The sequence below is a fragment of the Taudactylus pleione genome, unplaced genomic scaffold, assembly GCF_031769625.1.
Source record: "Taudactylus pleione unplaced genomic scaffold, aTauple2 ptg000154l, whole genome shotgun sequence".
Lineage (NCBI taxonomy): Eukaryota > Metazoa > Chordata > Amphibia > Anura > Myobatrachidae > Taudactylus > Taudactylus pleione.
Window position 1 is genome coordinate 11,234,405 of NW_028284556.1, and position 21,623 is coordinate 11,256,027.

The 21,623-nt window shown below is 41.8% G+C and overlaps 1 protein-coding gene across 1 annotated transcript in view; it reads left to right on the plus strand.

Moving 5' to 3' along the window:
- The window catches only part of VTA1 (vesicle trafficking 1), a 246,678-nt gene that overhangs the window by 132,571 nt on the left and 92,484 nt on the right, over window positions 1–21,623 (plus strand). Inside the window, exon 3 of the mRNA XM_088474374.1 lies at window positions 15,517–15,644. Coding sequence (XP_088330500.1) covers window positions 15,517–15,644 — 128 coding nt within the window. The remainder of the gene's footprint in view (window positions 1–15,516; window positions 15,645–21,623) is intronic.

Sequence of the window (21,623 nt, forward strand, 5' to 3'; positions counted from 1 at the left end):
TTTTTTAATTATTTTTTTCTCCTGCCCGCTCCATTAGCTGTGGGTGCCCACCCACAGCTTGTGCGAGCGGGCTGGCAATGGTCGCGATTATCGCAACCATCAGGCTTGCGAGGAGACCCTGTGGTAGGGTCTCTGCTCCCGCAAGCCCGAGTGGACTTCCTGCTCTAATAGAGCAGGAAGTCCACTACTGACAGCACGAGTGCACAAGTGATGTCAGTAGGGCCGCCCACAAATGCCAGGCGTTCCTAAGGGAACGCCTGCGTTTGTGCAGCCACCACCCCTCCTCGCCTACAAAATGGGGTGAGCAGTCAATCAACATCGACAGCCGCCCCGTCTTGTAGCGAGCCCCGGAGCAACTGAACTTCAGTTGCTCGCGCAGGGACCAAACATCGATCTGCTTGTGAGCGCTATGCGCTTGCGAGCGGGTCTGAATCAGGCCCTTAGGTCTGGAACTACATCTTAAGGATTTAGGTACATGAGCTATGATTTTAGACTTCAATGTTGCCAGATTATGTAAACATTAAACTTAATTTAAATACATTTCAAGTGATACGTTGGAAAGCAATATTTCAATAAAAAAATACTTTATATAAAGTTGATAATGGTGGATAGATCTACAATTTTTTAAACTATAACATAAGATAAGCAAAAAGGAAAAAATAACGTGTGTAACAATTTAAATAGCCTAAACTTTTCAAATACAGAAAATGTGTGAAATGCCAAATGATGGCAAAATAGTAATAATACACCCCTTATATGTATGTAGAACTCTTGGATAAGGAATCGTATTACTCACATTCAAGTAATATTTCTGGTGGCAATCACATCTACCAGAAGAGCTGTTGAACTTAATTTCTAATAAAGTGGATCTGCAAATAAATACTGTATTCTTGTATAAAGTGGTCTCTCCTTTTTTTGTCAACTGAGAGTTTATATTTCTGGAATTTTGTCCATAACCAAATAAAAAGAAGGAAGGAAATTTACATATACTGCATCTGGTTAGATCAATTTTAATATATCTTTCTAGAACTCAGGATGTCAGAGAGACAGATCATTATGAATGCCCTAGGACCGGTCAAGGTTAAGCTCCTTCCCAAGACATGCTTGCAATACTGATATTATCCTTTATTTATATGGCGCCACAAGGGTTCCTTCCAAAGTACATAAACAGTTGAGCAGAACAAGAGAACAGTGACTTACAGTACAAGTCATTGCAGGACAAGTACAAGGTATATACACATTGCTGCAACAACGGTTAAGGGTTAGGTGCTGCTGTATGGAGTGGAAAATAGTATCAGTAAGGGAATGAAAAGCACATGGGGGAAGAGAGCCCTGCTCATAAGAGCTAAAAGCCCCTACACACAGAACTATATTGCCAACGATCCAACTGATTGGAATGATAAATCAGCAATATCGTTTAGTGTGTATGCACGATATTGTGTATTGCGTTCTCCCATGGGGTCGTCCGTCGCTTCGCCTGATCTTTTTGCATGTTCAAAAGATCAGGCGAATCTACTGATGATCCCATGCAGCGCTATGGGAGGGGCGGCATGTCGGGCACTGGATCGACCGAATGTGTAGGGACCGCCCGATATGTCGGCCCCCCGTTCGTCAGTCGCATTGGTGGGTACACACCGTTTCGTGTGTACCCACCTTTACGTTCTAAAGGGGAGGGGCAGGCAGATGGGTGACGCAGATGGGGTAGACAGTGAGCGTCAGAGAAGTCATCTCACAAGCTTGTAAGAGGAAAGGTTCCAAAGATATTGAGGGCACACTCCACAAGAGCGATGGCGACCTCCTGGGTTCACAGGGCACAAGTGTCAACAGATCTTTGCAAAGCATCATGATGGTCACCAAGTATATTTTTCAAACAATTTCTTCTGAATGCTATGATTTGAGAGTACAGTCATTTTAAAAAGGCGATTCTAAAAGCAATTGATCAACAGTTTTCACCTTTGTTCGGTATGCTGGGCGTCGGTCTTCCAGCATCTGGTTAATGACAGGCGTCGAGTTTTCGACGCCTATCATTAGTACCACGCCGGGATTAGAAAGTCTGGAAGCCGGCGGTCGGCATTTAGACCGTCAGCTTCCAAACTACATCCCGCTAATATCAGCAGTGTTAGGCTGGTATTGCAGTGGCTATTTTATGCACGCCCCCGCAACGCCTGCATTTGCCCGACAACCCCCCTATTACCACCCACAAACGGCACTCCCTGTCGTTCACTCTGCCATGGGTCTGCGTACACACTGCAATCTCAGTCCCAATTGCAGTAGCTAGTTCGCGCCATGCGATGCATTCGCAGATTGCGAAAATCGTCTGACTGTGTGCGTCTTATCACTTGCGATCCTTGCTGAATCGGGTCCTCGGTCTTACCCTTTCTCAGATATTTTAGGGGAAAGGGGCCTGGAATGCACACCCTAGTTCTTTCTAATGGGATGTGCTACCTAGCTGAGACTTAATAATACAAAATAGAAAAAAAGAGAGTCAAGATGCACCATACAACCATGATGTATAATTATTAATAGTTGTATGGTGCATCTGGTCTCTGTCTCTCAGATATGTAAGAAAATACTTTTGTATTGCCATAATCGGCTTTAGTAGAATTTGAGTTCCAATAATGATTTCTGCCCAGTGATCAAGTTTAAACTAGTTACCGCAAGATAGTAAACACAAATCGTGATTTCTGTCAAAAGTACTCTCCACTTCAATGAATTTTAATTGGCCGAATGGCATGCTTTAAATGTAAATATCCTGGTGAGCATTCATTTGCTGAATGGTGTCTTATTTCAGTCACCAGGGATCTTGCAAGGTTCGTGTTCCATTTAATTCGGTGTCTAAAAGTAGCACTGCAGTGCTGAGATTTATAAGCTGTCAATGTAATATATAGTCTTGCAGACTCTCACAATTTGGGAGATTTAAAATCCTATTAAGGGAATTTGTAACCAAATTAAGGGCTAATACACCATAATGACTGCACGTTTTACTTTTACAATTATGATGTATTGTTTGAGAATTCTGTTTGGCAGTTCTCTCACTCTCTCTACAAGAACACGTGCATCGCTATCCTATGAGTAAATGCCTATTCCTTTAATGCAGTTTATTGACTATAGTTGCCTAAAGTTTAGAAATAAATCATTGAACATTACCATATATATTTTCTTGGAATTCATTAGTATATATTTGTCAATTTGTAACTGGTTAACTAACAAGAATTGTTCTTAGAATCAAACAAGAAATATCTATTTTGGGCGGGATGTACGAAGGGTAGAATTGTGACAAAACCCCAGAGAATGCAGTTTTCGGAGGTTTTACCACATTTCTGAGATGTACTAAGGTCCCTGTGGGTAACGCGATCTTTAGATGGCATTACCCAATAGAAGCCTATGGGCTTTTTTCAGGCCGATCCCTGAGAGGGATCCAATCGGAAACCCTTCCAGCTCCCTCTGCTGCGTGCGCCAGATGGACTTCTGAGTGTTTAAACCCAGAAGTCCCTCTATCTGAGGCTATAGCAAAGGACAGCTCTTATCGGGAGAGCTGTCCTTTGCAATCTAAATCACATTTCTAAGTACATACCGAGGTAATTAACCCTTCTATGTACCCGATAAGAGGCAGGATGTACCGCATCGCGGATGGATGTTTATAGTACATCCTGTCCTTTGTTTACGCCAAACAATAAAAACACAGCAATAAGATACCGCCCAACAGTAAATATGCCAACAGTAAAGCATCCTGAGACCATTCATGTGTGAGGTTGCTTCTCAGACAAGGGAGTGGGCTCACTCACAATTTTGCCTAAGAACATAGCCATGAATAAATAATGCTACCAAAACGTCCCCCAAGAGCAACTTCTCCCAACCATCCAAGAACAGTTTGGTGATGAACAATGCCTTTTCCATCATGATGGAGCACCTTGCCATAAGGCAAAAGTGATAAGTAAGTGGCTCGGGGAACAAACAATTGAAATTTTGAGTCCATGGCCAGGAAACTTCCCAGACCTTAGTCCCATTGAGAACTTCTGGTCAATCCACAAGAGGCGGGTGACAAACAAAAACCCACAAATTCTGACAAACTCCAAGCATTTATTAGGCAAGAATGGGCGGCCATCAGTCAGTATGTGGCACAGAAGTTGATTGACAGCATGCCAGGGTGAATTGCAGAGGTCTTGAAAAAGAAGGGTCAGCCCTGCAAATATTGACTCTATGCATAAACTTAATTAATTGTCAATAAAAGCCTTTGACACTTATGAAATGCTTGTAATTTTACTTCAGTAAACCATAGTAACATCTGACAAAAAGGTCTAAAAACACTGAAGCAGCAAACTTTGTGAAAACCAATACTTGTCATTCTCAAAACTTTTGGGCAAGGTCGTATATGTGTACGTGTGTGTGTGTGTGTGTGTATATATATATTTATATATATACACACACACACACATTCTATATAATAATATTATTATCCTTTATATGGCGCCACAAGTGTTCCGCAGTGCCTTACATAGAACGACTAAGTGAACAAGTAACTTACAGTGCAAAGGACAAGGACACGATTTATATACATTGCTGCGATAGCGATTAAAGCACTCACAATAAGCAGCCGTGAGCAGGCAGTCACGTGTTAGGTGCCCTTATGGGGGAGTAAGAGAAAATGTAAAGAGAAGCACATAAGGGAGGAGGTCCCTGCTCATGAGAGCTTACATTCTAAAGGTATAAGCCTGTTTTCCTTTTTTTATTATAACAGCAAGGACACCGCACATTCTTGGAAGCCATAAACTTCAACAGTGTGGTTATTGTGGTTATGGTTTCAAGATGCAAGTATAAACTTAAAGTTGTACTAAGTGTTTTTTGTACAGAGCTCCTCGGTAAGTGAGGAGGAGTATACAGTAAATGAGACTAACAGACCAGACATTATTTGGATCTTCTGGAAAAAAAATTATTTGAATAACCCCCCCCCCCCCCATAAAAAAAAAATTAAAAAAATAACATAAGTTCATGGGTAGCTGATGGTAATAAACACACACGTTTAAAACATTGATTTCAACTTTTTTTTTTATTATTATTATTATTATTTTATTTTCAATAAACACATAAACAATAAAATGGGTCATCACAGTACAGGTAGAATTAAAGATAACGTTGTAGGAAACGCACTTCAAAGAGCACTTCAGTCATGTATCAGTGCTGCTGATGTTGTAGCCACGCTGAGACCAGCATTAAGACCTGGGCGGGCTAGTAGTTTAGTGTATTTGTATGGGGTGAGCAAAGGACCCCGGGGGGCGCGGCTGCTGCCTGCGCTGTAAGAGACATCCTTCTTTTTTTTGTTAGGCGGCTCAGTGGCGCACTAAGCAGCTGCCTAATGGTAGCGCCGGCCCTGGCAGCTGCTAAAGGTGGTAGGGAGAATGGCTTTTCCATTTTCTGCTAAAAACCACTGAAAGTGCTAGTGCAGCAGCAAGCAGTTCTTCCAGTAAGTTTGTCTTAACATCATATTTTGGATCTGGATTTTTACCACACTCTTGCTGCCTTGTAAATGAATATTAATAGAGAAATGAACATTACAGTCAGGTGCATAAATATGGGGACATTGACAGAATTTTCATATTTTGGCCTCTATTCACCACCACAATGGCTTTGAAATGAAACAAACAAGATGTGCTTTAACTGCAGACTTTCAGATTTAATTTGAGGGTAATTACATCCAAATCAGGTGAACGGTGTAGGAATTACAACAGTTTCTATATGTGCCTCCCACTTTTTAAGGGGCCAAAAGTAATGGGACAAACTAAACAATCCTAAATCTAACTTTCACTTTTTAATACTTTGTTGCAAATCCTTTGCAGGCAATTACAGCCTGAAGTCTGGAACGCATAGACATCACCAGACGCTGGGTTTCATCCCTGGTGATGCTCTGCCAGGTCTCTACTGCAAATGTCTTCAGTTCCTGCTTGTTCTTGGGGCATTTTCCCTTCAGTTTTGTCTTCATCAAGTGAAATGCATGCTCAGTAGGATTCAGGTCAGGGGATTGACTTGGCCATTGCATAACATTTCTATGATCAATTGGACTTTCAAATTGCTATTTGTTAAGAACATAATCGGTACAGTTGGATCACAGCAGCTGAAATGTATATTTTTTTATTTGTTTTACAGTTTGATCTTGATCTGGTGTAACAGAAGTACTGGGCTGTTTATTAATCTTTGCCCACTAGATAGTGGCTAACATACCTGCTGATCACTATTTGTCCAGGGACATTTTATAATTATTACTATTTTGCAATCATTGATCATAGAAACTTCTTTTATAGATATGCAAAAGATCTAGAAGCGGGTTAGTCGCTACTACTCAGTGATCCAAGAAAATAATTACAAGTAGTAAAAGTTTCGTAAACCAAATTAATTTCAGCTGCTGCTTCCTACAGTTGTGCTGCTGCCCTGTACTTTCATACTGTACACATTACTATATTGTAGTATGCTGTTCCCATGCTTTGATACATGTCTGATCACCAGAAATGTGCAAGTATGACTAATGACAGACTGCTATTTAAGTTTGCTAAAGGTGAGTGCTTATAATAATTAGATATGAGCGGTACGGTTTTACCCAGTTATTTCTGCCAATTTAGCACAAGTTTGAATTTATCCTTTTGGCTATCCAAAACACGTGATAGCCAGGTAACCAATAAGACTTGCAAAAGTGGATCTCGAAGGTTTTAGCGCCAATTACGTTGCAAAACTCAACTTTTTCGTTTCTACCCTATCTCGGGTCTTCAAATCGTAACACAGTGTGAAAGCCTTACACTTTTTTTTCTTCTTTCTTTTAATGTTAAGTACATAACCTGGGGTCGATTCAATCCAGCACACTGTGAATATCCCTGGGAAGGAGATCCCTGAGCTGCTCAATTCAGTGCGCTGGTATGTCCGATTTAAGTAGGAGTATTCCGGTTAGCACGACTAAATCTGGGTGTTTAGTCGCGCAAACCGGCATTCTCCAAGTAAAGTGCCGGCCGTGAGGCTGTTGGCACCACGGCAAGTTGGAAAACTGCCTTGTGCCCGGCAAAAAAATGGGTGTGGTCACTTAAAAATGGGGCGTGTCAACATGACACACCCCTTTATTTTCACACTGAACATTCCTATCCATATGCACCTTAACCCCAGTAGTACCCCTTATACAGTACCCCCAGTATGCAGTTGTGGTCCCTCTTATGCAGGCCCATAGTAGTGCCCCTTATACAATTTCCCCAGTAGTGGTCCCCCTTATACAGCCCCCAATTAGTTCCTCTTACTCAATACCCCCAGTAGTGGCCCCCCAAATGCAGTGCCCCATGTAGTGTTCCTCCTTATGCAGTGCCCCCAGTAGCAGTCCCCACAATGCAGTGCGCCCAGTAGCGGTATCCCCTTATGCAGTGCCCTTTATATAGTGCCCCCAGTAGTAGTCCCCCCCCCCTATGCAGTGCCCTTTATATAGTGCCCCCAGCAGTAGTCCCCCCCCATGCAGTTTTCCCAGTAGTGATCCCCCCTATTCAGTGCCCCCTGTAGTGGCCCTTCCTATTATTGCCCCCAGTAGTGGTCCCCCCAGTGCAGTGCCTCTAGTAATAGGCCCCTTTTATAATGCCCCCGGTGGTAGTCCCCAGTAGAGGTTCCCCCTCCCGATTAAGTGCCCCCAGTAGTAGCCCCCCCAGTAGAGGTCCTCCCAATAATGGTGCCCCCAGTAGTAGCCACCCCTTCCCCATTGTGCCCCCACCCCCAGTAGAGGTCCCCCCAGTAGTAGCCACCCCCCTCCCCCGTTGTGCCCCCAGTAGTGCACTCAGGTTTTAAAAAAAAAATATATAAAAATATACTTACCTGAATCCATGCTGCTGCTCCGGTCCGCGACCCTGCCCGCCAGTCCTCCCGGGCTGGCGCGCTCAGCATTATGGGACAGACGTCATGATGTCATGACGTCTGTCCCATTACCCACTGCAGGAGCCGGACGGAAGCCCGACTCTTGCAGTGGGTGCTGCAGCAGTCAATGAGAGTCTATCTGACTCTCATTGGCTGCTGTTTAACACACATCGCCGCCAACGCTTGCCCTGCCCTAGTTACGCCACTGCGTTCCCCTCATTTTTCAAAGGGACATGATGCACCCAAAAAAGGGCCATGGCTTCATGGAGAAGGGCCAGGGAAGAGATAGGAAAGGCCAGGAGATGCTGGAGATGAAATAAGAGGAAGCTACAAGCAAGAATGATAATAAACAGAAATATGACAGGCCCAAACAGCGCCCCCTGACCTGTGGTGCCCTGTGCGATGGCACCGGCCGCACTATCCTAGCTACGGCCCTGTTGCTTTGCGATACTGAGATTCATGGAATTTTGCTCTCTATCCTACTGCCAGAATGCTGCATATCACAGATCAGTCTTATGCTAGGTACACATTGCAATGATCGGGCTGGTCATTCCGATTATTGCATAGTGTGTACAGAGCATCGGGAGCCGACTGTCGTTCAGAAACCTGACAGATTGGCTGCCGACACCAGAAGTGATGCATGACATTCTTCGGTCCTGGCGAGCCGTTATTATGCAGCAAGTGCAGAGTGTACAGACATCATCTGACAACCTACGTGTAAAAAGATCACCTCAATGATCTTTAGGGAAATTTTCTGTTCATATAGAAACGATAATTGTATAGTATGTATACAGGAAATGGGATATCCTCTGGATCATTTCAGCTGTCAGAAAAAAAAATTGTGGATCGCTCCTCTGAATTTTCAGGTGTTAGAATGCACTTAAAGTACCCTGACTTTTCACTGATACATTTAATTAACGCATGGTGAAATATTATTTGACTAGCTTGACTTGTGAAACAGCACGCTAAACACAATTGCAGTAAGTTTTGACATGGCAATTATACTTGTGCTCAGAAGATCATTGGAAGTTGTTACATTGAAATCAGTACGCCTAACTTGCTTTAAATGCATTGTATGCAGCAGCCAGTGTTTGGGAAAACATCAACACTTCAGTGCTTCAGTGCTCCCAAACAAGAGTAGCCCATCAAATGGTTATGAGGTAATTGGAAAATGTGACTTCCATTTTCAGACCCGTTTTATGCTTTCTCATAGCATCTAAAACAAAATTGTGTGTATGAAGTCTTAATGGCCTTAGAATGTGGGCAATATGCTTTGCACTATCGGCTAAGCATCAGGTGTTTACCTTTAAGTGAAAATCTCCAGCGGCCCCATTTGGCCATCCCTCTGTTTTTTTGTTTTTTTTTTTAATAGAAAAATGTTCCAGAGATTTTAATATTGTAAATGTCTAGCCTGCGAGAGGGATTTTTGTTCATGTAAACTTGCTAGAAAAACACAAGCGATCTGGTGCTCAAAGCCCCCTTTTAAAGGCTCTTGGCAGTTACAAACTGAAGACCTGTATGATCTGCGATAATCCCGTCTTTTTTTTTTTTTGTTTTCTGTGAAATAACTGGAGATTTCCTCTAATATGAACAGTAAGTCCATTTATGAGCTCTTAGTCCACCTGTTGTAACTGCTAGTGTTATTTGCTTTTATATTTTATTTTGTTAGGAAACCTGAGGCTTCTTGTATTCCGGGACAACTTTTAAAAGTCTTTTGGATTACTGAAACAGCAGTCTGTTTAATGTTTGGGTGATTGATCCGGTGATTGCAGTTCACCCATCTTGAATCAACTGAGTAAAGGACATTGGGGCTAAGGTTCTATTTAAGGAATACATGAGGGCATCACTAAATGTTACTAATTAATTTTAAATATGAAAAATATTTCTCTTCTACATCACAGAAATCTTCTACTCTTATTCATGGAAATATTAAGTATACTTACTGTGCATTATAAAATGTTTTACATTATATGGATTTATTTACAAAAGCTGGGTACACACTGCACAATATTTTGAAGGATTTGGCGATTACGACAAATCGGAACAACAAATCATTCAAAGCGTGTAGTGTGTACCCACTATCACGATCCTGATGCGTGCTCCCTCCGGTCGTCTGTCGCATCCTCTGATATTTTGTAGATGCAGAAAGATTTGAGGATGTTGCTAGCGATGCCGTGCCTCCGAATGCAGCATGGCCACCGCTACCTTCCCTCAATCGCCGGCAAGTATTTGTGCACTTGCTAATACCGGCACCCCCGCCGAGTCAGTCGCTAACTAGGTCGGTACACACTAGACATAGTCTAGTGTGTACCGGCCTTAAGAATCATGTCTGTCCGGCTTAGCATTCCCATGAGAGTTTCCCCTGATTTTCAAACACAGAGATTTACTAAAGGCAAACACAGACGTAAAAACACAAATCTTTCTGCAAAAACACTGCTGAGCACACAAATAGAAGTAAATACACCATCGAGCAATCTCGCAAGTACTTTCCATAGACAGGAATACAACACAGGGATATACCAAGAACCGTGTCTACAAACACAATTGTAAATGGAGCAAAATTCAGGACCAAATAGAAGTTTAAAATAGACCCCCTCCTCAGCAGCATGTTGTGCAGAATCACTGCATAACATCTACACAATCTATGCTGTACTAAAAAGAGTTAAAATAAAATAAAAAAACGGTGTGTGGTCCCCCCCCCCAAAGTATAATAAGCCCTGGACCTCTGAGCCCATTCTGATACAGGAAAATTGGGGGAAAAACTGACATGGTGTTCCCCCTATTTTCCTATAACCAGCACCGAGCTGAACCAGTCGAGGTGGTAATGGCTACAATCCTCGGAAAGTGAGGACCGCTCCCCCAGCATCAACCAGCCAAGGTTCTTCCCTGTACCCCAGGTGGTAATGGGTGATTAAATCAAGTACTAATATTCTTAACAGTGGGACTACAAGTCCCAGCCAGCCTAGCCTGCGACACTTGTAGAGCCACAAGTGTTAGTAGGCTATTTGCATCTGTACCCCCATTGTAAAAATAATATATATATTAAAAAAAAAAACAATACACACACACCGAAGGTTTTATCACTTTATTACACATTCACTCACTCACCCGCACTCACACTACAATCTAACCTACTCCCTGCCGCTGGTTTCCCCCCCAACTTTTCTAAACAAGCTCAGAGGTCCAGGGCTGGTTATGCTTTGGGTGGGAGACCCTACACCAATTCAAGACCCTACATCAGTCCAAATACAACTGAACTAACACACTTCTGAATACTTTTCCATACACCATCGGCAAATACGAGTCAGTCAAATACGAGTCTCCCTGCGATGCACAGCGTGTTTAAAACTTGGACAGACACGATTCTTAGTAAATTTACCCCTAGGAGTAGATTTCTAATAGAACGATAGTTTTATAAAGTTGAACTCTTAGGGGTATATTTAATAAAGTGAGAGTTTTTAGAAGTAGAAAAGTTTCCCATAGCAACCAATCACATTCTACTTTTAACTAGCACCTTCTAGAGGGATCGGCAGCAGTGAAGATCCCGACAGCTAAAAAGGTAAGTATTTACTAACACTACTCCCTCCCCCTCCCCAACCATAACCCTCCTTTAGGGGGTGCATAACCCTAACCTCTCCCCATAGTGCATCCCGGCGTAGGTATAATGACAGGCGTCAGGATTTCGACCGTCTGATTCCTAACTGCATCCCCTTCCAGAAGATAATAGCTAGAATCTGATCGGTTTCTATGGGCAACATCTCCTTTTCTAAACACTCTCACGCTAGTTTGTCCATATAGGGGCTGCGCAGGAAGGATTTTACCTACTAAACGGTACTTGCAATCCATTATTTCCACCAACAGATGGCTAATAGGTTTTACTTCACAGATTGGTACAGATTTCTGCCATTAGTGCTGTCTCATCTCTTTTTGATGCCCTGAAATACAACTTTGCGTTGTATGTATAGTATGCTGGCTGCAGCTTTGTGTTGTGTCCATTGCAAATACCTTAATTGGCTTGATAATGTACAGACCTTAATGAAAAGCACAGAAGGCAAAAGTATTGCATGCAGTGCAAGTAAGGACGGCATGTGCCATTGAATTGGTATATATTGAATCAAAAATTAACATTTCATATATATTTATTTTACAGTGGTTTTATAAAGCTCTTGTTGAATTTTCTTGTGATGTCAGGTACTGGTCATAATATTTATTAGTTACAGCACAAGAGAGTTAATGGTTTGTCTAGCTTAGCTTTCTACTTGTGTGTCATTTTGTCATAGCATCAATAAAGCAAAACTTAAACAACCCTTAACTGGAAAAATAAGAACTGAATCATCATAGTGTGACATGACCTCTTTGACATACTTGAGTAATCACTGTGTTGCACGTAAGTACAATACACAGTTAAAAAAGGTAAATATGATCACAGTAGTGCTGCAGTGGTTAACTTGCTGACTCACAACACACAGGTCTTGAGTTTGGTTCCCTCTAAGGCCTATCTGTGTTGAGTTTTGTTTGTTCTCCCCATGTTTGTGTGGGTTTCCTCCAGGTGTTCTGGATTTCTAGGCTTTTAGCAAAAAAAAAAAAATAACCCTCGATTACATTTGTGCGTGTACATGTGGTAGGCTATATAGATTGTAAGCTTCACTGGGACAGGAACTGACTAAAATAAATATTGTCTGTAAATTGCTGTGGAATGTGGGCCTGATTCAGTCTTGCTCGCTAGATGCGGCCGCTCGCTCCCAGCGTATGGAAATTCTGGTAAGTGACTTCAAGGCATCCACTCGCACAGCAACACATAAGCACGCCCACTATGTCTTGGTGAGCGATCACTTTGTGTTTATAGACGTCATCTCCAGGAAGTATATACAACAATCGGTACATCGGGAGCCATCGGATCAGACCGCAGCGCTTGCGGTTGTCTGTACCCTACCGCAAGCACTGCGAGCAGTTCAGTGTAAAATCAACCAGGTGACGTGCACTATGATGCTGCCTGTTAATTATGCACGCCTCTGAAACGGCATTGAAACACTCTGGCACGCCTGCGTCCGCAACTCCATTCCCCCGTTACTACTGCCCTGCCCCTTTTACCACCCACAAATGGCCTCTCCTGTCACTCATTCCACTGGCCTGTCTTTGCAGGGCGAGCGAGCACATTCCGAAAGCTTGTACTAGTTTGCGCACGTGCACTGCGAACTACACGCATGCGCACATTAGAGAACATCGTCTGCAACGAGTGGCCCCTGGCTAGTGAGCGGCTCTGAATCAGGCCCTGTGTGCGCTATATAGATAACTAAATAAATATATAATCAATATACAATGCACAATTCTTATTTGGGAGCCTATGCATGGAAGATGTGACTTTACTATCCCTGTCATAGAGAAGGATTATTCACAAATAACTACAGTAGGAAGAATCCTGCAGATGCCACATTATCCCTTACAATCAAACTAACTATTTTAGTCAAACAATACTTAGTTTTCACACTAGGAGTACAACTAAAGCATGTATACTACTACGTTATTATAATGCTTTAGTACATGTTGAGTCTCCCATTTCCAAAATGCTTGGGCCCAGGGGTATTTTGGATATCTAAATATTCCGTATTTTATGTTGGGAATGGGACCCAAATCTAAACACAGAATGCATTTATGCTTTATATACACCTTATACATACAGCCTGCAGGTAATTTTATACGATATTTTAAATAATTTTGTGGCTCAAACAAAGTTTATGTTTCATATACACCTTATACACAAAGCCTGAAGGTAATTTTATACTTTATTTTCAATAATTTTGTGCTTTAAGCAAAGTTTGTGTACATTGAACCATCAAACAGCAAAAGTTTCACTATCTGTAATGCTAAAAAAATACGTATTTGGGAATATTTGGATATAGGAGGCTCAACCTGTACTGCGTGACTGTATATGAAGCAGTAATTTAGTATTCACAATTCAGCAGATAGTAGTAATTTTAGACATACAAATTAAGAACAGTATACAATCAAATGTACAGTACTAAAAAATAAATCCTCATAACCATTAGCGGCTATTACCATATAATAACCATTAGAACAACCAATAATTATTTTACAAGGTAATGTGCGGGAATTAAATTGGGATCTAGCTGTATTTCTTGGTTGATCATTAATCAAACAAAAAAAACTATTTGTAGAAATGAATCCATCACATTTCCTGCCTAGGGCCGTATTCAATTAGTTTTGCACCAGCAATACTTTTTCGCATGCCACACTTTTCGCCGGCTTCGCATGTTTTAGCCGCGGAAACTTATTGTTACAGTTATTCGCCGTATTCAATTCTAAAGGATGCAAAAACGCATCCCGGCGAAACTCTTTTAACAGGCGAAAAGTGTTGGCAGAATTGGGGAAATCCACCTGACACTCCCCAAAAGATGCACCAACATTGGGAATCAATGTAGATGTCCCCGATTAGCCCTACTGAAGCTATTTGGGGTACTTAAGTGCTGTCAGTTGCTCCAAAATAGCGGCTTTGCACAAATGGTGAAGAATAGCATTGAGCTGTTTTTTTTTGTGAAAATAAGTAGTCCTGTCAAATATGGGGTACTTGAACATGGGTGCTAACAGTTAAAAATTGCTAAAGTCAAGTTTTAAGTGCTGCAAAAAACACACCTTTAGCAAACACCTGCAATAAAAAAAACACCTCCCCCATACTACAAGACCCCCCAAAAGTCTATTTCACTAGTTTTTGTGCTTGTACCCCCACTTTGTGTTTTTTTCACCCCATATTCAAAGTGCTTTTATGGGGTGTTCCTCTTTGATTTTTTTTTTTTGCATTTTTTGACGCAGTTATCCTTTGGGGGTCTGTCCAAAGGGTGCAGAGTGGTTTCCGCACCTTTGCAACTTTCCGCGTACGTGAAAAGTCTTTGCAATTGAATACGGCAAAAAATTTCCACCTTGTAAAATTACATCATCCACCATAGTTTTTCGCAGATTATGTCTTTTCGCCACTAATTGAGTACGGTCCCACATGTCTGATGGTTTTCTCTGCAGTGGTTCTCATGTTACATTTTTAAAGTGATACAATCTATCCAATATTTTCCCTCTTGTCTGGTATAATATTTTGCCTTTGGGAACTGTTGCAAACTTATGGTGCATACACACGGTCAGATTTTTCCTTCAGATATGAACGATAACGATTTAAAAATCAGTCAGTCGTTCATATCTGAAGGAAAATCGTTCATATCTGACATGCCTGAACGATGGACGATCAACGATGCGCGTTCCCGATGGTCAGATAACGATTTCTGACATCTGATGTGTTTGCAGTCAGACTTGGACGATTCCATTCATTTTAATGCAGTCAAAAATCGTTCAAATCGTTCAAAACTTTGGTCAAATCGTTCATTTGACAAATCTGACCGTGTGTATGCTCCATTAGACGCAGCACACCTTTTTGTTTTATTTATTTTATATATTAGGTTGGCTCTTGCTTTGGAGGTACAATATAATGGGGGGGAAATTTTTTTTTTGTCACTGTACTAAACTTGCATGTGCTGCTATGTAGCTTTTGGTGTAGATTATTACATTGTTTCCTTTTATAGCTTGTTTACTAGAAATAATCAAATGCTTTCTCTAAAGCCTGATTATGTTTTTGTTTTCTTACAGCTAAAGAAGCAGCTGGGCGACTGTGACTCCATTACTCAGGAAATAGTTGGCAGCGCCCATGTGGAGAATTATGCACTGAAAATGTTCCTGTATGCAGACAATGAGGATAGAGCTGGCAGGTTCCATAAGTAAGTAACTGCAGGTAATATATACCCTGCCGCAGAGAAACCATTATCTTCTATAATGGTTTCTCTGGGGCCCGATCTCGCACATTTTTATGAAAATAGGTACTTGGTGTATCAAGTCAGTGAGACTCTTGACTTCCCAGTTTGCTTCTGTGGACTCTAGATGTGTTGGTTAGCTCGCTGTATTAGAGAGTGCAATTGCATATGTATATGCCTTATGTAAATGGAATTCCAGAAAAAATGTGTGCACCGACAAACTTCTTTCTTTGAAAATTCATATTTATGATATAAAATAACCAGCTACAATACGTTAGTATAGTATAATAATATCTCTACACAGTGGTTCCCTTCACTGCTTCTTATTACTCCCCTGTCATTTGACCGTTTTGCGTCATACTTTGCAGATGTGATAAGGTCTTGGCTTGCAAGAAGTGTTGTTCATAAGATCATGTTTTCAGGTCACACATCAGGAACTGATAATTGCTGCAGTACAGGAAATCCTATGTAAAACCATTAACCATACAATCTTTTATTTTCATCTCAGATCTACAGATTAGTAACATACTAAAGTATAGCAATGACCCTTTTATAAGCTAAAACTGTTTATAACATAATTAGTGCAAACGCCCCTCTCCTGTTTTTTTTTAAACTTGGTTAGCAGCACCTTTAGCTTCAGTTATGGGCACCAACTCTGCACATCTGGACACTGCAAATTTGTGCCCCCTCTTATTGTAATAAAATTCTTAAGGGCGAACATATCTGCCTGACGACTTCCATATGTGCACGGAACAGTCAATCTGAAATGCTGATCGGCAGCCACACAGTAATGCCCCATACACATTATACCATACAGTAATGCCCTTTACAGATTATGCCACATAGTAGTGCCCCATATAACACATGATTCCACACAATAGTAGTACCCCTTACATATTATAATCCCCCCTTCCAAAGACTCACTTCCCCGTGTCCCTCCAGCAGCCTCTCGCCTCACCCTGTGTGCCATCAGCAGACAGCAGGTGTGGATTTGGGGCCGGGCCCCAAGCTAATTACAGCTGGCACACTAGCAGGCATCGGCAGACATGAACATACAGCAATTTCAGACGCAATTACGCGACCTCCGACTGCCTCACCACCGTCACGCACTGTATCTTCAGGACTGCCTGCCAGTGCGCCAGCTGTAATAAGCTGGTGAGCCGGCACCAAATCAACATCTCTGTCACCCAGGCCCTCCTCAACGGCCCTGACTGGACTGGCCCACCTTGTGTGCATGACTGGGTGCAGGAGGACTGATGGGCTGCAGAGGCAGCTCGGGCACAATAGCAGCCACACCCCTTGCACCCACTGTAGTTACGCCACTGTTTACATGCATAATAGCAGTGGGGTCCTTTTCAGTATCAATGGAATGGGGATGAGGACAATGTAAACAAGTAAATGCAGCAGGTGCACTTCAGGGTCCAGTTTTCAACCCGGGCAATGCCGGGTATCCCAGCTAGTTGTTATTATTTTTATTTTATTTTTTTGTTTTGTAGCATTTGAGATACTCTAATGTTACTCTTGCTTAATACTTTGCATCATTGTACTGCAGGCATATAAATCTGTTTCTACAGGTGCTACATCTCTTGCAGACTGCAGCAGGATTTCTTCCAACATTTGTCTATGTTTTGCTAAATCAATGTTGCCCTCTACTTTGACAAGATTTCCAGTCCTTTAGCCAGACACTTCCCATATCAGCATGCTCCTGTTATAATGCTTCATGGTAGATATTCTTTGGATGATGCACAGTTCTTATGACAAAGTTAGATCTTGGTCTCATCAGACCATTGTATCTTGCTATTGGTATTCAGGTTACATTTACCTGCAATGTAGGGATGATGCTACAATGCGTAATTCGGAAGATGTCTGAACATCGGAAACGGCACCATAAATTGTCCATATAGAAGGCGTTTTTCCTCTCATACACATAGGGTTACTTAGAAAATGAACAATGTTAGGCTAGCATATGTTTCCATAGCTGTTCCGAAACATGCTATGAAAGATCACATGTAATTAAACTGACCACTAACTCTGTTTGAGTTTCCATAGGTTTCTAAGTGGCCTTCTCTAACAAGCGTTTGTCTCGCACAGATGTTCGATCTGAAGGATGCCCCATAAACGATAAATTCACAGTTTTGCCATATTATTCCATGGGGCATATTTATCCCAACATGTATTTTTAGTTGTTTTATTAACTACCACCAGGCTATATGCACGGGTTACTGCAGTAATTATCAGAGATCAGCGATCACGCCTCTCTGAGCCCCTGTCCCTGTATGTTTTTAATAAATTTGAGGGATATTTAATTTTATTCCCATGATAAGAAGTGATAAGCCTGATTATTAAATATGCCCCCAGTGAAACCAGGGATATCAGTGCTGTAACAGAGCTGCAGAACACCATGTGCCACCCCAGGGGAGTGCAGCACCGCCCTGAGCTTCCTGCTATCCAGAAACAAGGACCGTTGGGCAGCATCAGTGCTGCCCACAGAGCTTTGAGCTCTTTGCGACGGCACTACTTACACACTCCTAGTTACAGCCCTGACGGATAGGAAGTCAAGTTAATGTTCTTAGATCCCTCCACTGATAGGTGCTTTTATAAAACCTGTTCTTAGATGAGATATCAGTGTTCCTTTGATCTTTGTGATGAAGCTAATCCTTGGAAAAGCACTGACCAACATATTTTCTCTTTTGCAATTGTATTTCTATTTGATTAAATTTGAAAGACTTTAATTGTTCTCAGACAGGCTAAAGTCTATATGATTCCTGAAGACTGTTGATTGCATGAAGTTTGTTAGGTCTAGGCCTATGTTAGCAAAAGGGGTAAATACTTGTATATTTATTACCCTTTTTTTATTTGCTAGTAAGATAAGCAGTTGATTTTTTGTATTAATATGTAGTAACCAAATCCTAAATAACCCATTTTCTACATGGTGTAAGAAATTATAATGCAAAAACATGTGGCAAATATAGTACTTTTTAATGCAACTGTATGTGGCAAGGTGGCAAGGCTAAGGAGGGGTTAACCTAGCTGGTTGAAGGTAAGCAAAGGTTCAGTTTCTCCCAATCAACAGAAGCATACAGCAGCTACTCTGTGTGCTTTTTATTTACTGCCGGTTAGTGACAGCTGTTACATTGAATCTGCTAAGCTTACCAAGAGTCATTTTAGACAGGGTTATTCTGGCAGAAGAATGTTTTCACGTTTCATCCTCAAGCCTACAGAGGAAACTTTTTGGAAAGATGCCCCTATCCAGGTTATAAAAACTATGGTTCAAAGTTATAATTTTGCTTGAATTTCCATATATGTAGTATATGTGCAAAAATATATACAGTACCTATACAGTATCAAGTAATTAAGGTGACTAATGGAGAGTACAAAGTACTCTTACATATTTAGATTTATATATATATTTTCCAGGGCCAGTTTAGGTTCCCCTCTGTCCCCTGGAAGAGGAGTCTAATACTTATATTGAGCGTGTAATATGAAACCCAGGGGAGGGAGCCTATGCCTCACTATTACTTAAGGCAGTGTTTCCTAACTACGGTACCTCGTACCGTGTGTACCCAGTTTAACAGTCCAGGATTTAAGGATAGCTATACTGGAGCTCTTAATTATTACCTCCGTTATTTTGATTTAACCATCGGTGCTCAAGCATGGGTATCACTAAAACTTGGAGTGTGCCTTAGGGAACTAGTTTGGGAAACACTGACCTAGGGACATAAATACTGCCTGTTTTAGAGATATAGGGGCCTATGTACTAAGCAGTGATAAGTCTGTGATAACTGCCAGCCAATCAGCTCCCAACTGTCATTTTTCAAACACAGCCTGTGAGATGACAGTTTTAAGCTGATTGGCTGGCACTTATCACTGCTTAGTACATAGGCCCCATAATTAGTTAAGCAACAAATTGAGGTTGCTATGGAAACTCAAAGAATAGATCATCCTAGTAACCTATGAAGCAGTTCCTTTCTCCCTTGGAAAATAATTACACTTGCCACCTTAAAGGTAAGATTAAAGTGTGATGTCTGAAGGGGAGATGTATCAAACCTTGGAGAGAGAAAAAATTGAGCCGTCGCCCAAAGCAGCCAGTCTGCATCTAATGGCCATTTCAAAGACTGTGCTAGGCAAATGACAGTTAGAAGCTGATTGGTTGCTTTGGGCATCTTCTCCATTTATTTCTCTCCAAGGCTTGATACATCTCCCTCCAGCAATCTTGAGATGGGGTTTGCCTTTGTTAAAGGGACACACTGTTTGTTTCTGTGATACTGTATCACAGGTAAGATATATGCCACCATAGTCTGCTGCATTGCAGAGTAATAAATACTGTTTTTAGTGAGTATTCGCTTCTCACTTCACTTCACACCATTCTGATTTTAGACCAGGGTCCAGGGGCGTATCTATAATGGATGCAGGGTGTGCAGGTTACACGGGGGCCCCGCACCGCACACCCTGCACCCATAGTATTACTTACCTCTCTGGAGTCCCACGTCGGCGCGGGGGTCCGGCGTTATAAATATGACTGGAAAATGGCCACCACGGCCATTTTCCTGTCGTTTGCGCATGCGCAGTACAGGGAAAATGGCTACCGTGGCCATTTTCCAAGTGACCTGCACTTACTCTATAGACTCTGGGCGCACTCTAGTGCACAGAGTCTATAATTCCGGCGCTGGCCGCGCACAGCTCAGTGCGCCTACGGACAGAGAGGAGGGGGCCCGTGTTGGAGACTGCACACTGGCCCCCTCCTCTCTAGAAACGCCCCTGCCAGGGACTGTCTCATAACTTTCAACCACTAGCGCAAACACATGCAAGTGGCACTTGCACCACCACACACAACAGAAAATTTAGCGTGACAGAATCGGTACAGATGTGGTTTCTAAAACTTGTGTCAAACTGTGATCAAATAAAGCCCTGCCGGCCCTATCTGGCAAAGCAAAGATTATTCTAGTGATCTTTGTACAATAATACACAGAGCATTCTAGTGAATGGTGTACAGGGGGAGAGATGTATTAGCAGAAATAAATTTCGATCAGCTCCCCCTCTATGCAGGCGAATAGAGGGGGAGCTGATCACAATTTATTTTCTGGGACAGCTCTTTTGATATAGTGCTGTCCCTGCATAGTCTTCCGGGGGTTAAAATGTGCATGCGCAAGCCACATGTAATCGGAGGTAACTGGAGCATTTAGAAAAAAGAAGATATCTATAGACTTCCATAGCCAAAGCATCTATTGATGGCACTGGCTAGTGGGCACAAGCACTGGAAATTTATGGTTTCTGGAGCTTGATATACATGAGGGCACAACTCTGCGCTGTAGACTCCTATAGCACTTGCTGTGCCGCGGGATCTCAGCAACTATTTCCGATGGCTGCTGCGGACCTTTTTAATACATATATGGTTATCTATATATTGCAATAAACCTCAGAAAACTGTAGTTTTCGGAGCTTTTACCATATTTTATCTTTTGATGAATCCAGTCCACAATACCAGAAGCATTCTAGTGATCAATATTTCAGTGACCGTTAGACAATAGACAAAGCATTGCAGTTACAAGCTGTACAGGACATTTTAGTTACATCTGTTATGTACAATACATCGAATGACCAGTATACAAAGCAGGGAGCATCCTAATAGCAAATCTACAATATACACAGCACTCTAGTTTCCGCTTTACAAGTTTAAGAACATTTTTGTGACTTCTATATAGGCTTATATGCAGAATATTGTTGACCTCACATAATACTTTAGATGAAACAGATGGCTTTTAGGGACTGAATTACAATACATTGAGCATCTATTGATCAATTTACAATGCAACATAATCTTAAAACGCATTTAAAAAAAGATAAACGAAAAAATCAGGTCCAAAATGTCTATATGCTAGCCACCTCCTACCTTACTCTCTGTAGTAATAAGAAATTAGACCTCAGATTTGTGGTAATGTTATAATA